Genomic DNA, 17,746 nt, shown 5'->3' on the forward strand with positions numbered 1-17,746 from the left:
GACTTGACCTTAGTACAAGGAGATAGGAATGGATCGATTCGCATTCTTCTACATGTTAACAACCAGTTGTGCCAGCACCATTTGTTGAAAATGCTGCGAAGACCCACTTCTAATCTGATTGTTTGGGGTAGGAAGTTCCACCTTTAATGTAAGCCACGCCTCCTGCTGGTGACCTAAGGGCATGAAAGGAGGAACCCTGTTCTCTCTGCCTGCTTGCCTTCATTAGCCAGTCCATTCCCTCACTGGCATTGGAGCCTGCTTCTTGGGGGTGCTGGTGTATACTGAAGACGGGCTGAGACACCCAGATTCGTGGACTGACAGCTACTGGATTCTTGGACCTTCCGTTGGTAGACAGCCATTGCTGAACTAGTTGAACCACGGTCTGTAAGCCATTCTAATAAATCTCTTTTATATAGAGAGCTTCATTCTATAAGGTCTGTTCCTCTAAAGAACACTGGCTAATCCAGTGGGCAACTATCAGATACAAAAGAAAACCAGGACAAGTGTCGAACTGTGGTGTTTATTAGCAGACCAAAGTGCATGCTGGCCTCCAGGCTCCCTCAGCGTTGCAAACACCTACAACAGAGACCCTTGCTGGCCTCTAGGCTTCTCTCAACTCTTCTCACTCCACCCCTACCCTAAACTTCTCCAGCCTGTGGGCCTCCCTTCCACCAGCTTCTCACTGCTATACAACCCTGCCATTTCAGCCATGTGCCCTCTTTGCCCTCTTGGCTCTTTCTCTGGGTCTCCTTGGTTCCCTCTCTCTTCCTCTCTCAGCCTTCCCCCTCCTCTCATGGCCCTGTCCAGTGTACTGGCCATGTTTAGTCTACCTCAAGAGGCTGCAGGTGAGGAGAAAAACAGGAATAAGTGTCGGACTGAGATGTAGAGCAGGATGGGCCACAGAGGGCTCAGGGATACAGAAGACAACCTGGGGACTCAGGCTACACAGCACCGTGATTCGTAATGTCACTTCCGTCCTGTCTGTAAATGATGAGGGAGCAGCTCTGTCTGCCCACGTCACAGGGTACTTGAAGGGTGGTGGAGACAACCTGGGTAAAGCCTGTGCACACAGACTTGTTTCCAGGTGCCAGCTATTGTTAGACTTGGCTGGCACTCCCTGGGATGCAAGGCTACAAGTCAGAATGGTCTAGGATACAGTCCCAGCCCAGGCAGGAATTTCTGGAGGACCTAATGATTTGTTAAAAAGGTTACTCTCTTTCCCCAAGCCAGGACCTAAAGCTCCATCAGTCTTGATAAAGTGGCACTCTGACCTTTGCCAGTGATGTTGGTGATAAGTGGCTTCCCAAGTAGGTGAACTGGGAGAGCCTGAAGCATCATAACTCAAGCTCCTAGAGGTCAGAGAGCTCCCAGAGCTCCACAGAGCAGGAAGGTGGCTGTACCAAGGTCACTTGACATAGCATCAGAACAGAAGAAGCAGCGTTGGAAGGACAACATCAGCTACTGCCAGCATGAGTCACTTTCTCCCCACATGTGGTGGCCTTCGTGGCTCAAACAGCCATCTGCCTTTCCTAGACTTCTGCATGGCTTCCCCATACCTTCTGTCCCCAGGTCAAAACAACCACCTCAAACTCAAACTAACCATACCACTTCTTTGCTAAAATACTTTGATTGGTGGGAGCAACCCTGTTCTCCATCCCTGGTATCCCGAGCACACCAATCTCTCAGGCAGCTGCCTCTCCCTTTGACCATTCATTCAATCTGCCATTCCTGTTCCAAATACTCTCCTTCACTACCTTTTTCCTGAGGCTCCTGCTGCCTTCTTCCAGGACTTCTCTATGTCTTCTAAGGCCTTCTGAGAGATGACTCCTATATGCCCCCCCTTTTCTGCTACCACTAACTCATGCATTGACTCCAGCAAGCTGGATTGGTTGAGCTGTAAGCAATGGTTGGTTGATGCTATAAATTTATAGTGTTTCCAGGAAACCTTCCCAGTGTTCAGAATCATGTGTGCGCACATGTGTGCGTGCATGCGTGCGCTCGCGCTCGCGCGCGCGCGCGCGCGCGTGTGTGTGTGTGTGTGTGTGTGTGTGTATACACGGTATGTGTGTATGTGATGTGTGTGTGTGTGGCATGTGTGTGGTGTGTGTCTGTGTGTGTCTCTGTGTATGTGTGTGGTATGTGTGTATATGTGGCATGATTGTGGGGGTGTATGTGTGGTGTGTGTGATGTTTGTGGCATGTGTGTGTGAGGTGTGTGTGTGGTGTATGTGTGGTATGTGTGTATGTGGTATGTGTGTGTCTGTATGTATGTGTGTGGTATGTGTGTATATGTGGCATGTATGTGGGGGTGTATTGTGGTATGTGTGGTGTTTGTGATATGTGTGTGTGAAGTGTGTGTATGGTGTATGTGTTATATATATGCATGGTGTGTGTATGTATGTATGGGGTGTATGTATGTGTTGTAGGTGTGTGAGTGATATGTGTGTTCTATGTGTGTGTGTATTTGATCATGTGTATGATTATTTGACCCTCTCTCACTGGACAGTAAGGTGAGAGATTTCCTGGCTGATCCAGTTTCCAGCATCTGAAAGCCAAAGTGTCGGGATGCACAGTGCTCCCAGACGCCTCTGCCAGCAGCCTCGCTAGCATTCTCTCTTACTGACATGATAAAAAGAGAAAAATGAACACACTGAACAGATGCTCTGAAAACAACGCCCTCGGCACCTCTTCAGCATGCAGCGTGCAAGGGAGCCCTCAGGGATCTGGGGTGGGATGTGGCTGCTCCTAGGAGGCCTGGCGTTGGAGCCTGCCCTTGGGAATGAAGCTGACAAGCCACAGGAATGTCCCAAAGATGGAGGAGGCTACTAACGTGGCTCACTCAGACTGCACGGCACGGGGAGAGAATAGAATCTTATTATTAACCTCCGTGCATTAATATTTGATAAAGCTTCCTCACAATGATAGATAGTAGTCACCCATATGAAGGGAACAGCCTGGTTCTGCAGAGTCTCAAAAACAATGAACAGCTTTCATCAAGAGTGGGGAGCTGGGAGAGGCTCAGTTGGTACAGCGCTTGCTGGATTAAAGTGAGCACCTGAGTCAGATCTCTGGAGCCTATGTAAAGATGGCAGGCATGGTGGCACACACTTGCGATCCCAGTTCTGGGAAGGTGGAGAAAGGTGCGTTCATGGGGGCTCTCTAGCTGGTCAGCCCAGCGGAACTGGTGAGCTCCAGGCCAGTGAGTGACACTGACTCAATAAAAAGGTGGGCAAGAGCTACAGAGCGACACTCAAGGCAGACAACACGGTCAGGACGTTACCCTCTCCTGGGCTTCCCGGGAGCACACGGCACGGGAAGTTTCATCTGTGCAGAGGCTTGCCTGGGCTGGGGCTCGGTTTCATAACTGCCTACCTCCAAGAGGAAGCTGCTGATCCAATTACTTTCCTTCCTCTGATAGTACATTAAAATGACGGCTGATGAGTAGATATTTAGTATGTTTTCCCAATATGTGATTTCTAAATGTTTTGAAATCTGAGAAGACAAAACAAGAAAATCCCAAACCCTCAACACTTTAAAAGCTGTCGTAAGTGTCACCACCTCCGGGCTCACAGGTAGCTGGAGGGGTGCTGTGACCATGAAGAACTGATGTCTTGGTGGCAGCTGCTTCTTCTGAAGCCACCAACAGGCTGTCATGAAGCAGTGGCTGTCCACCCACTGAGTTAAAATCCTGCTCCCTAAGAGAAACCAGACACCCTCTGGACACAAAGCCCTTTCTGGGTCACTAGGAACAACAGGATCCTGGCACCGGTGGAGAAAGCCAGCTGAGGGGAGGTCTTAAGGCATCTCTTAAGAAGACTCTAAAAGCCACCGGCCACCAAGGTAAAGACCAAGCATGCTGTCCCCTCTCTGGAGGGCTCCAGGGCAGCCATGGAGGAGCCAGGAGCAGTGAACTCGGAGGGCTGCCACCCTGAGATTCTGATGGCATGTCTGCTAGTTATAGAACTAACCCTCAGGGCGTGGCACTGTGGGTCAGCAACAGTGCTCATCGGAGCAGGGACGCAGCCTGCTGTGCCCTGCCCCCAGCACGGATGACCCTGTTACATTCTTTAAACCGTCATTGTTCGTTCTCACTGCGCAGCCTCATCCCACTGTCAGGGAGGCGATTACAAAGAGAACACAGAAAGGAAGCCTGCCTCTCTTTTGAAGCATCCTGGATATGCAACCCAAAGGCAAAGTGAAGCCAGCTGCACAATGTCAGGCTCTTGCTTCAAAGGAGGGGCTCTGTCTAGTTTCTCCCTTAGTAACCGTTTCACTGGTCAACACTTAGAAAGGCAGAACATGTCAGCCACTCCTCCTCACAGGCCCCTCGGGAGACAGGAGACGCAGGACTGCTCTGCTCTCTGTGCCGCCACCTTTGAGATGCATCTCTGTGTGTGGAAGGGCCATAAATCACGTAAATCATGTAGTGAGTGGCATATGGGGTGCGGGAAGCCAAGCTGTGTGCCTGTGGACAGGGGACAGGGTAGGAAGGAGGAGGACTGTGGGAAGGCAGATCAGGAGGGGGTCACCACACGGACTTCCCTGCTGGGGCATCTTTGTGCTGCTTTCTTTCTGGCCCTCCTCTTCCACCAGGGCCACATTTGTGGCAGGCATCGTCACTGGGGTATGTGACCAAGTGCAGGGAAGTGTGTGGGTGCAGGCAGGGGGGTGTGAGGAACGAGTCCAGGGGTCAGGGGTCAGCGCGCTGACTGCTACAGTTCCCTGCCGTCCTCAGCACTTTGCCTCCCATTCAGGCGATCACATGTTGGTGACCCTAACAGTGGAAGGGAGCAGGATCCCTGTGACAGTGAGGGTTAGCTCTCTGAGACCCTTGGAGCCTGTCGGTTGAAACACCAAGGCTGGAACCTTGGGAAGGACATGGCTTTTGGCTTTCCAGCTGTTTCCTTCCTCTATCCCTTGAGGCAGATCCCAGAGGGAGAAATGTAACCCCACCAGAGACAACCCAGCAAAGCCTGGTCAGAAGGAAGCCTCCAGCCTGCCCATCACTTAGCCTGGCAAATGCTGCCAGCCAGAGACAAACTTGAAGAACTTAGAGTATGTTTACAGACCTGCCGGAAATACCCTTTCTGGGCTCCAGCACTGTATGCCCAGCTCTCCTCTGCCCCACCCCCTCCAAGGTCAAATGTGTCACCTCTCCAAGTTCTCTCTCCCATCCCCTACTTCACTTTAGTCAGACACCTTAAAAGTCATTCACTCTAAAGCAAGCTCAAGGTTTCTATACACAAGGGCAGGGTAACCAGATGGCTTGTTTAGTCAGGCCTAGCAGGGTTGGGGGTTGGGGTACCAACACTGAAGCAAAAACAGACTAGGGAGTGTATTCTCGAACACTGACGGGAAGTGCACTTGAGAGAACGAAAAGATGGGGGTCTGTTAACCTAAGGACCAAGAGGGTCTGCCATGCTGAGGAGAGCATCTGGGGAAGCTCACCACAGTCTGCTTCCCTGGGCTCTGAGTGCTGAGGAAAAAGCAAAGGTCTTGAAATAGCCGGTTTCCTGAAGAGACATGGGGCCCATGCCCAAGATTTAGGCTAATTTCTGTAGTCCCAAGCTACCTAGACAGTGGGAGAGGGAACAGGATCCGAGTGACAGTGCAGTGGCTTTTGGAGACCCTAGGAGTCTGTTTCTTCCAACCTCAGCTTCCCCAGGTAAAGGGTGCATGTGTGTAGGGGAGGCAAGGGATAATTAAGGAGGAAGAAAACGTTCTGGAACAGGCCAAGGTAACCAAGCTGATGATCTTGGGCATTTGAGGTTGAGAAAGGACAGCAAGTATTTATAGAGAGCTTTCTTCAGACCAATAAAATCTACTATTCACTAGGCCGCTAGGCTTTTTTTTTATTATTGCTTTTTCATTTTTCATAAACTTTAGCTTATTTGATCTCCACAACCTTGGAAAGCACTGCCACCCACTTTATAGCCTGGGAAGGACAGCTAGCGCTCTTCCATGGCAAGAGCAACAGCGGGAAGGTGGGGATTCCAAGCTGAACCTGTGACATTTTCCTACGCTCTAGATCGTCAATAGCAGAACGAGAATGGCAGCCCATAGCCAGCCTAGCACATGACCCTGACAGACGCACGAAGAGGCAGGGGCCAAAGCCTTCTGGCCTTTAATACTCTTACAGGTGGACATGCAAGGGGACCCTGTGATATGGCATATGATCACATCAAATGTAGCTTCCACTTCCTGAGGCCCTGCTAGAAAGGATGACTCCGCCTGTCCCACCAGGATGGCTCCAAAGAGAACTGAAGATGAAATGATCAAGAAGTTAAAACTGGGGAGAGCTGACACGTTCCTCTCTTTACTCTTATTCAAGTTGACTCAACTCCTGTAGCAGGTCAGGGGGTCTCCAGCAAATCCTGGATAATCCCCCAAATGTTAAGGGTCCATAGTTCCCAGAAGAGTGATACCCTGGACTCAAATAGTATGGAAACTCCCAGCGGACCTTCCTAGAGCTTTATAGCTTCTAGCAGAGATCATTCCACATCACCTCTCAGGAGGAAGCCAGCAAACGCCTCCTTCCCCGGGCCAACTGGAGCTACTCCGAGCACTTCTGATTTCCCAAACTCCACAGGGCCCTCACCGCCCAGCTCCTGGCAAATGCCCCCACATTCTGACTCTCTGCGTATCATCTCCTTTGCTTTCTCATTGCTATTTAATTTATGTGCCTTCCCCACAGTTCTTCTCCAGTTCCACTCATGCTAATTAATTGTGAGCACAGTTCTTTTTTCCCTATTAGATTATAAGTCCTTAGAGACAGATGCTATATTGAATTTATCTCTGCGGTTCCCCCACTCTCCTTTCATGTTTAGCTGGGGGGGGGGAGGATAGATTTAAACTTTGTGGCCATACAACATATAATTACTAAAATGAAATTTACCTAGGTTTCCAGTGTGTGTATATGTATGTGTGTGCATGTGTGCACCCATATACACACATGTACACATTAGCTGTGAAACAGATCATGGGTCGAGTCCTATGATGACAAAAGAGAGGAGATGCCACAGTCCCTTCTTGGAGTGAGAAGCCATTCCCAAGGGGCCTAAGTCCCTGCTCCTGTCTCCAGGTTTCCCAGGAACTAAGGTGTCTGAGAATAAAGTGGAAAGGAAAGGAAGAGACAACTTAAGCAAGGCCGTAAGACAAAGAATCTTTGTCAAGGCCAAAAGTGCTTATGGGAAAGCCTGAGACTTTCTGGCAAGGTAGAAGACGGCAGCAGGCAGTGATTGGTGCTCAGGTCCAGTCAGGTAAAGGCTAGCTCCTCCCACTCACACACACCACCACACAGCCCATAGAGCTCCAAGTTTCTTTATTGGCCAAAGATTTAGGGTCAGTTCTCTTGAGTCAAGTTCCAGGGAGACAATAGAAGCAGTTAGTAAAGGGGGGAGCGGGTCCTAAAAAAGCAGATCTCAGCTAGCAGGCAGAGAAGTCATTCTACTAGAGATGTTAAGATATTCCCTGCCATGAGCATGTGTGCACACACACACATACACAGAGACACGCACACAGACACTCGCACACACACCACACTCTCGAAGGAGGAAAAGCCTTGTGCCATACTAGGGCTCACAAACAGAGGCTCCACCATAGCAAGGAAGGACAAGGATCTGTGTATGTGTGTGTGTGTGTGGGGGGGAGAGTCGACTGTAACCTTCTGACCCTCATGGTCCTGAGCAGTACCTGTCAAGGCCTTGATCTGAAAGGGCCTGGCTGAGCTGTTCTCATAATCCAGCTATGAATAAATCAGTAAGACACTGCTAAGCACAAATCCAACCCTAGTTCAAGATGAGAGGCTTCATGCCGAAATGTCCTTCCTAAGGCAGACTGGAAAGAATGCTCTCTGTTTACAATTTCCTACCTTCACTGGGACCACAGAGGAAGCAACGATAATTGCTCTCTCCATACATATAGGCAGGGTACTAAGGGCACAGGTCACCTCTTGAACTTGTGCCTGTGTAGCCCCTCAGACACTCCTTACTCACATTTTTCACTTTAGTCCCAGGTCACTTGGAACAGAGACAGATGGCCGAACCTACCCTCCACCAATGTCAGCATTTCCCTGACTCTCTGAACAATTGGGAGGAAGTGGAGGATTCTGGGACAAGCTGTTGAAGCCTGTACTCCCTGGGGAAAGGGTGCTCTCGGAACTTGGCAAAGGTGTTCCCAACACTGCCATATGAGAGCTCACATACAGAGGCTCCACCATAGCCAGGAGGGACATGGACCTGATAAGGATTATGACTGTAACCTTCTGACCCCCATGGCCCCAAGCAGTACCTGCCAAGGCCTTGATCCGTGACCTCTCAAAAAGCCTGGCTGAGCTGTTGTCATTATCCAGTTCGTCATCGGGGGCATCCCAGCGGGCATTAATCCGGCTGAATGGTGGCTGGTTGCCCACGTTTTCAAACTCCGTGGCCGATGTCATGTCAGCAGGCTCTTCTTAGCAGCTGTGCCTGGCTCAGTCTTCATGGAAGGGTCCCTAGAGGACAGCAACACAGGCAAAGGGTTAGCATCCAAGCCCCTTGCTCTTTTTCTCGGTGGAGACTTATGAAGGAAGTCCAACAGAAGCAGATCCTATGGAAGCCACGCACTGTCAGGGCAGTTTCTTCCCCTGAGGTCTCAGGGTCCTGTATTACAAAATATTGCAGCAGGAGTAACAGCGGCATTGGCTGTGACAGTGGCAGTGTTTGGGACAGGCTGAGAGCTGCATGCGGCAGGGTCAGGACGGCCAGCAGGTGGAGACATCAGTCCCAGTGAGCCAGCTTCCGTCAAACCTGCTGCTGCCTAGGTACTGGAGCAGCTTAAGAGACAGCTCCCTTGGGAGCCAGAGGCTGGGGAGTGTGGGATGGGCACTCAAGGAAGAGACACCTCAGTCATGGTCTAAGATCAGAAGTCTGCCTGGGGGTGGGTGGAGACGAAGGCAGGTGAGGGAGGGGGGAATGACAGTTGCAGTTGACTGGGTCTGACTTACACGGAACCAGTGTGGGGTTGGGTGGGGGTGGAGACATTGAGTCTATCAGGCCGCCAGCCCCATCACTGAGACTCCACCCTTAACAACAGAAGAAGTCAAGTTTCTTCTTGTTCTTTTTGTTTTGCTTTGTTTTGTTTTCTTCTTGAAAGTGTGAGCAGTTGTTGGAATAAGGTCTCCTGTTGAATCCCTGACCAGTCCAAGCAGCCCAGAGAGCCAGGGTAGCAGTAGCAGGCACTGTACGCCATGACATAAGGAGAACTGGGTATGTTAGGGACTGAGTGCCAAGAGAAAAAGGAAGAGCCACGTGATTGGCAAATGCTTTCCAAGGAAGTCTGGAGGCACTCGTGGAAGGATGGGTCGAAAGGGACAAGAATCTAAACGAAAGGAAATATCAACACTGAAGATAAGAAGCAACAGCAAGAACCAGGGAGCCGGCAAGTAACTGGAGAATGGGAGATGTTGGGGAGAAAAGAGAGACAGGAGGTGGCAGCAGCGGCCATCTTGGTTACCAATGTCCATGGCCTTGGGAAAATTGCTGCCTTCTCTCATCTGTGCCTGGGAACTTAAGAAATTCCAAGTTCAAGTCTGTACTTCAGAATGGGGGCCCAGAGCCTTCCCATTCAAGAGAGTAACCATGGGTGGAAAGGCCAGGGAGGCGGTCAAACAACAAATATGAATAACTAGTAAACTATACACCATCTTTTCACATATGCCAACACGTGGGCTCACATCCCCGACACAGTCCCCAGGAGGCTCACACAGGCAGGAGGCACAATGTTTGCTCGCCACTCTGAGCACGACTGCAGTGTTTGGACCTTACTCTTCAGACTTAGTCACTCCAGACTCTCGTCTCCCAGTCTGATAAATCAATCCCACCACATCCCTTTGAGGTAAGTCAGGAGCCAAAATTATCATTTCTAACTGCACAAGGGAGAAAAGACACAGGATGAGGCCTCCCCAAGGTCGTCTACCACTACTGTGGGGGCTTAGACAACAGGCCATGCTGGAGTCCTGTTATCACCCTTGACCGGAATGGTCTTAGGGATAGGGAGAGAGAATTGGGCCATTGGGAGAGTGTGTCCCAGATGCTAGCGCTGAACGAAGGATTTACTGCTCAGGGCAAAGAGAACGTGCAAAGTGGGAAAGCCAGTCATTATCCTGAACACAGTATCCCCCACACCATGCCAGGCCTGTGCTCAAGACTACTGTTGTCCCTTTGAACAATCCGTTCTCCATAATGGACTAGCTGCTTCTAGGGCTGGGCTGTCCTCTCGATGGTCTGAGCAGAGACAGCTGGGAAGGGTTTCCCTACTCCTCAAGCCTTCACTGCCTCCCCGGAGGAATGCAATGACCACAGAGGCTGACAGGCTGACCACCACCTGCACAGCCACAAGCTTATCCAGTAGCCCCCTGAGAGGGGCCAAGTTGTCAGATGTGAGGTAAGATCGCCTCTGAGCCCCAGAGGTAACCAGACCCTGGCTCACTCCCTTCATCCCAGGCTATTTTTAAGAGTGGCTGAGAGAGGCCCAGGCTGTGGGTCTGGGAGTGAGATTACCTTAGCTATGGCTTCGTAAATAAGTCTGCCCCAGAAAGATGAGCCCAAGTAGGCAGACCAGCAGAACCAGCGCGCAAGGCAAGATTGATGGCCCTGGGTGCAGGAGATCAGGGACACAACAGCAATTCATCCTGCTTAAAAACACCATCCTTCCTGAGACCGCAGCTCACAGAGGACAGCAGCCAGACAGTGGCTCTGCCAGGAATGTGGGGAAATACATTTGTGTATCTGAACAAATGAGTCTAGTATGTTTGTTTGCTTGCTTGCTTGCTTGATAACAGAAGGACCAGGTCCCTGGGGATAGATACCACAGAAGAAATGAGAATGGGGTCTCTTCCTCCTGACACCTTCCCTAGCCCCTGCCCAGGTGGCAATTTTGCCAGAGTCAAGGGTTGGTGGGTGAGGTGTGTCCACATGCTGAGGCAAAGATGGTCTCAGAGAGGATGGATTACCTATGGTGATTCCAGAAATGAGCAACACCCCTCACCCCAGGCCAAGACAATGAGCCTGAAACCAAATTCAATCCAGTGCTTTCTTGGTGTCACCCAGGTCCCTCCTATTACCATCACCTGGACCCTTCAAAGGCCCGGCCAGAAGAACCACTATAGCTAAAGAGAATAGCACATGATGGGGTCTCACGGGAAAACATCTGATCAAACCAGGAGCCACAGAAGTGGCATTCAAGTTGTCATCTGAGGGGAACTTAGAAATGGGGTGATGTGATCAAAGCTTTGATGATGTCAGTCACTGATGCATGCAGAGTGGACTTCCATGACTCGTGGAGGCCCCCATACAAGCCTAAACATGGACCTTATGCCCCTGTCAGCAAAAGGAGAGAGGGTGTCATATGGGTGGTGCTTGAGCATACAACTCCCATTTCACCCCAAAGATCTTAAGCTACCAAACCTCTTATCAAAGAGTAGGCGGGTCTCCTTTGTCACATCTCCAGAGTCATCCTTATCCCTTCCTTGTCTCCAGGTGACATTGCAGGACAAGCCCTACGGAGCTTGCCTACACAGCTCAACACTGAAAAGCCCATGTGACTATAACAGCTCAGAGTGCTTGATCCTGGAGCCGCTCACAGCCACCTCTCACACATCCTGGAACCCATCTGCTTCTAGAACGGGTGTTAGGCCTCACAATGTGAGCCTCAAGTGCTTTGCCCAGCTCATCAATGAGGACCCGAGGAAGTGCCGGGGGCTACAGTGTTTTCTCTGTAGGTCTGAGTTATGGTTTATGTTAGCTTTAATAGACTCTCCTCCAGTTCCAGTCTCCCAATAGTAACCAGTACTCCCGCTTCTTCCCCAGGTCCCTCAAAGGCAAGAAGGAGGAGGAGGAGGAGGAGGAGGAGGAGGCCCAACCTGCTTTTAACCTATTTGATACTATGGCAACCCAGGGCAGGAGATTAGATTCTGTAGTTCCCTTGGTTACTTTTCGGCGAATGCATCTCCAACAAGGGAGCATGCCCACCTACCCACTCCTTTCATAAATGGGTTGCATATGTACAGACACCTTAAAGAAAAGGCAAATGCATAAACACACACACACCCAAGTAAGGCGAGAACCAGTGAGATGCCATTCACCCCAGGAGTCCCACTGTCTCCTGGTCATCTCCAGTCTCAATATGGTTACAACTAGTGAACACACAGCTCTCAGAACAGGAGGCCACGGGAGTGTCAGCGTCATGGGGCAGGATGGAGGCCTAGGTAAGTGCCACCTGTAAGTGGCCTTTCCAGCAGGTGAAAGCCACCAGCATTTCTCCTTCTGGAGTGCTCTCTGCCTTGCCACACTGTGCAGTTCATATGCCAACCCAGCCTGGCCACAGCGACAGGGTGTGGCTTAGGATTCAGAGCTCCAAGGCTGTAGTCGCCAGCATCAAGGATGCCTATGCATTTGTGATGTTCTGCAATGTACTGGTTGTTCATTCCTGACTGTTCCTGTTTGGCGATGCCTTTCGCAATCCCTGCTGCTGCAGTTCCTGTCATTAGGCAGGGGCTTCAGGCCCACAAGTTACAACATGCCTGCCCTCATCATGGAAAAATCTATTAAGCACTGTCTCTGGTCACCCTGCTGCGGCTGGAGCAGGGGTGGGGTGGTGCTAACTGAGCTCTGCCAGTCCTTACAGGGATTTGGTTGGGAACAGGTGCTGCTTAGCTCTAACTTAGCTCTGACGGGGATTGGTTTTTCAGAACAGTGTTTATCAGAACTCACGTCCTGCTCCACTGGGAACAACAAGAGGGGAGAAGAGACAACAGTCTTACACGAAAGGTGAGCATCCCTGCTCTACAACACTCCAAACTCTGGAGCTGTTTCAGTTTTGACATGAGATTGCAATTGGAAAATCCCATACCTGACCTCATGTGATGTTGGAGTCACTAAAAAAAATACTACATAAAATTGCCTAAGGCTATGTGTGTAAGGTGCACATGGAAACATACATGAATTTCATATGTATGAAGGCTTGGACACCCTCAGGACTCTCGTTATGTGTGTGCAATTATTCTGTTAAATATTTTTTTAAAAATCCAGAATACTTCAGATCCCACACCTTTCAGCACATAGTCTTCAAAGATAATGTCTCAGTGTTTCTAGGCTCAATAGCAACAGTTACAGAAAACTGATGCTCTGCAGCCCTGCTTCCCCAGACTCAGGTTTTTGTTGAGATTAACACTGATTTATTCTCAGCTGTAAGGCTGAAAAGGTAAAATGCCCACTCTTTCTTCATTCATTAGGAGGTCCCCAGCCCATATTCACTTCTCTCTTCTCTGAAGAGAGCTGCAGGAGGCAAGGAGGTAAAAAACAGACGCTCCAACACTGGAAATGGTCAAGAATAGATTGAAATAACAAATTTCAAATAATTAAATATTTCTAATAAAAAGGATCAAATGATAGGACGCCTAGTGTCCCTGAGAATGGGACTAGACTGTGTGCACAACACGGACCTTACGACCTGTGATTTTCTTGCCAAAACCGTTGAGCCCTAGACTCAAGTCTTCAGGGCTGACTTCCCATGTTCAGGATTTACAGGAAATCAAGAGATAGGAAAGCAAGGAGCCAAATCCAGAGCTCGGGGCGTCCTGCAGACGACGGACTCAGTTTCCTCCAATTCATGTCACTGCGACAAGGCTGGCAAGATGGCTCAATGGTTAAGAGCACTGACTGCTCTTTTAGAGGACCCAGGTTCAATTCCCAGCACCCTGATGGTGGCTCATAACTATTTGTAACTTGTGCATGGGATACACAGACATTTGCAGGCAAAACACCAATACTCACAAAGTAAATAAAGTTAAAAAAAGAGAGACGAGGTAGGTTTTTTGTTGTTGTTTTGTTTTGTTTTCGAAGAGACAGGAATTAAGGATTGTCATGGATCAAAAGAAACTTAGAAGATGTAACAAGTAAATAATGTGTAAGATGTTTTGTATCTTAGGGCAATCGAGGCTATCTGAACAACAAACTCAGTTTTGGATGCCAATTAGGAATTATAGTCTATTGTAACAGGTACAATAATGATATTGTGATTATGTAAGAAAACTAAACTGTGTTGGTTTGAATGAAAATGGCCCCCAAAGCTCATAGGGAATGGCACTGTTAGGAGATGTGGCCTCGTTGGAGAAAGTGTGCCACTGAGGGTGGACCTTGAGGTTTCAAATGCTCGAGACAGGTTCAGTTTCTCCCTTTCTGATGCCTGCATCTGGATGTAGAACTCTCAGCTACTCTCCATCACCCGTCTGTCTACATACTGCCATGTTCCCCATCATAACAAAGGACTAAGCCTCTGAAATGTAAGCCAGCCACAATTAAATGTTTTCCTTTAAAAGAGCTGCTGTGGTCATGGTGTCTCTTCACAGCAACACAGTGAAACCCTAACTAAGACATAAATCTACTGCATAGTTTAACAATGCTGAAGTACGCATTGAGTAAGACATGACATCTAGGATTTGCTTAAATCTGTTTTAGGATTGTAGGAAATAAATAAACCAAATGAGAAAGTTCTAGCAGCTGACTTGGAGTGAGACACACATGGGAGTTTGCGGTACCATCCCCATGGCTTCTTCAGGAAAGTCTTGTAAAATTTTTGAAGTTAGTTATGATGGCTCACGCTAGGAATCCCAGCATTCAGGGGGTTGAGGCAGAAGGATCGCCATAAACTCAGGGCCACAGTTAGGTGTCAGGCCAACCTGGCTACACAGTGAGACTCTGTCTCAACAACAAACAAACAACAAACAAATAAGGCCTTAATAAAGCTTTTACTTAATGATATACTAAATTTATAAAATATAGTAGTCTACCCTTCATGAAAGATATAGTTCTAGATTCTCAAGTGGATGCTTAAGACTTCACTTAGTGCTGAACTCTAGATAGAGTGGTTTTCTCTACAGATACAGATCTATAATAATGCTTATAAAACTATGACTATAATAAAATTATATTATATAAGTTATATAATATATTATATATATATATATATATATATATATATATATATATATATAATTGCCAGCATACTCTTTTATGTTGGCTCCATTCGGCAGACTAGGAGTTACTTAAACTTTAGCTATGACTCTATGAAGGTCAACCTGACTAGAAAGGCTAGTGAGCGAGTGCTGGGTGGAGAGTATACACAGCGTGGATAGGCAAATGCAGAACGATAGGATGATTGGCATCTACCGAGTAGGAGCTGCAAGTCTTCATCATGTCGCTCAGCAAAGGCTAAAGCTTACAAATTCACTTCTCAAGTTTTCTACTTAATGCTTTCAGATTGCCATAACCATAGAGGGAAACCGCCTAACAGTCATAAGCCTGAAATGCAAGTGGTGCGTAGAATACAAGTCAGCGCCTCCATGGCCCTAACACCTGGCAAGGTCTGGCTTCTCCTGCCTCCCTCTCTGAGCTCATCTCCCATCTGCACATGTAACACCCAAGCCTTCTTTCATCTCTTCAAACTTGGTATGTCTAGCCTACCTCTGGGCCCTTGTGTGTGCTGGTGCCAGAGAATAGCTTTTGAAGCAACCATACATGTCTGTCTCTGTCCCATTTCCCAGACTCTTCTTAGAGATCACTCCCTTGTGGCCGTCCTCCCTGGGCACACTACATAAGCTGAGTTCTCCCCACCATCCTTGGTCTCAGTCGTCCGATCCACTATCAGAACTGCATTTACGCATCTGTCATTGACTTCTCCCCAAGTTTACTCTCTTGCCTGGACGGTGGTGGGTTCCGTGGAGGCGGGCCAAGCCACACCCATATCCTAGCACTCAGTGCTGTGCTGTACCTGGGACCCGAGTAGGTGCTCAATGCCTGTTTGAGACCGACTCTCATTCTGGAGCCCCCGACCTCCACCTCACCATACCCATCACCTCATGTTCTCATGCCCCAGTTACCCCACTTGTGTGCACTAAGCATTCATGTGGAATCTATCAGCACTAAGGCCGGTTATTTCACATCTGACTTTAGAGTGCCTTTCATTGGTCATCCCTTCATGTTCTAAAGCTCTCTTTACGCCAGGCTCTTGCCACTTCTTGCCTGGCTTTGGAAAATATTTCACGTCTTCCTATGCTCAGGCCTTTCAACCTACCGCTCATAAGAACACATCCCACCTCTGGAAGCTTCCAGCAACACAATCTAATCAACAACGGCATCTAGGGCTGAGCGCATCTCTCCGTTGTGCTGACTCTGATCAATGTATCCTGTGCCTGCACATTCCATGTGTCATATCCACACACTGAAAGTCAGCCGTCTCTCTCCTCACACTTTTTTTATGTTTACAATGAACACATTTTTTCACTTAGAAATTCAATATAGAGCAGTTTTTCAGAATTTAATTGGGTTACCTTTTCTCTCCCACCCATTCTCCTGGGCCCTAGTGGAAGGAAGGGGCAGTAACTGGTAGGAGCCCAGCTGTGACTTCCTTCCCAGTCTTCCTCCCTACCTCAACCTCAGTTGCCAAGGGCAGGCCAGTGTAGATCCAGACATCCACACAGTCCTCCCTACTTGCCACCCCTCAGTCCCTGGCACCAATGTTGTATGTACTCCTTTGTTTTTGTCAACTTGATACAAACTAGAGTCCTCGGAGAAGGGAGAACCTCCTTAAGGAAATGCCTCCATCAGACTGGCCTGCAGGCATGTCAGTGGGGCCTCCTCTTGGTTAATGACTGATAGGGCAGGGTCTAGTACACTGTGGACAGACAGACAGTCCTAGGCTGTACAACAAAGCAAAGCTGCACAAGCCATGGAAGCAAGCCAGTAAGTAGCACCCTCCATGGCCTCTGCATCAGTTCCTGCCTCCAGGTTCCTGCTTTGAGGTTCTGCCCCAACTTCCCTCAGTGATGGATGATGACCTGGAAGTCGTAAGACAAAATAAACTCTTCCCTCCATGAAAGTTTTGCTCAGGGTTGTTTCTCGTAGCAACAAAATATAACTAATGCAAACGTCTAGACTTTTCTCCTTCCACCATTGTTTTAACAAACTCAAGTCTTTCCATCTTCAAGCAAAACTCTTCCCGATCCCCTGCCTTCCCCCTTCTTGACAAAGTTGCCAAGGACACAAACATGTAATTGATTTAAGAGGAAACCCAGCAGGCTACAGCAAGGCCAAGAGCCAGTCGGGCCTTTCAGAGCTGAGAAGTATAGATAGAAACAAGGAGGTGAAGGCTGTCCTTAGCAAGCTACAGCATGCAGATGATGAGGGCGGCTGCTACCAGCAGTGTGCTGCCCCAGCACGAGGCCATACACACCAAGGGGCCTATAAGCCGCTTGCTGAACACATGCACAAGACTGGGAAATGGCCCTAGGACGATAAGAGTCCTCCTGTAGAGGACATACTGTTTGGGGGCTCAGAACATGGCATATGCCGTCATGCTGAGGACTGGTCATCGATATCCGATGCTGTCACTGCTGCTCCTGTTCCTCAGTCATCACACGCTCCCAGCCCCTCTTCTGTTGCTAGACCGTGGGGCTCAAGGGATGGCCAGCGGCACTGAGGCCCAAGCCCTATGAACCTCTTTACCCAGTCCCAGCCTCAGCAACCTCACTCGCAAGACTGAGAAGAGCAGCAGCTTCCCTGGGTGCTTCCAGACAGGAAGGCCTTCCCCACTTCACGCAGAACTCTTTCCTGTCTCCCTCCTCGTGCCACAGAAATGCCAGTCACGGAATGATTTCAACCCCAACATCTCCACCACACAAACAAAAGCAGCTATTTTAAAAGACGGACTTT

General features: G+C 49.1%; 1 protein-coding gene across 2 annotated transcripts in view; it reads right to left on the minus strand.

Moving 5' to 3' along the window:
- Positions 1-17,746, minus strand: part of Sptb (spectrin beta, erythrocytic) — a 131,223-nt gene that overhangs the window by 63,649 nt on the left and 49,828 nt on the right. For both annotated transcript variants that reach the window (XM_021178696.1, XM_029484833.1), the window contains exon 2: positions 8,289-8,490. In XM_021178696.1, coding sequence (XP_021034355.1) covers positions 8,289-8,436 — 148 coding nt within the window. In that variant the 5' untranslated portion in view covers positions 8,437-8,490. The remainder of the gene's footprint in view (positions 1-8,288; positions 8,491-17,746) is intronic.

The sequence above is a fragment of the Mus caroli genome, chromosome 12 (genome assembly GCF_900094665.2).
Source record: "Mus caroli chromosome 12, CAROLI_EIJ_v1.1, whole genome shotgun sequence".
In the NCBI taxonomy this organism is placed as follows: Eukaryota; Metazoa; Chordata; class Mammalia; order Rodentia; family Muridae; genus Mus; species Mus caroli.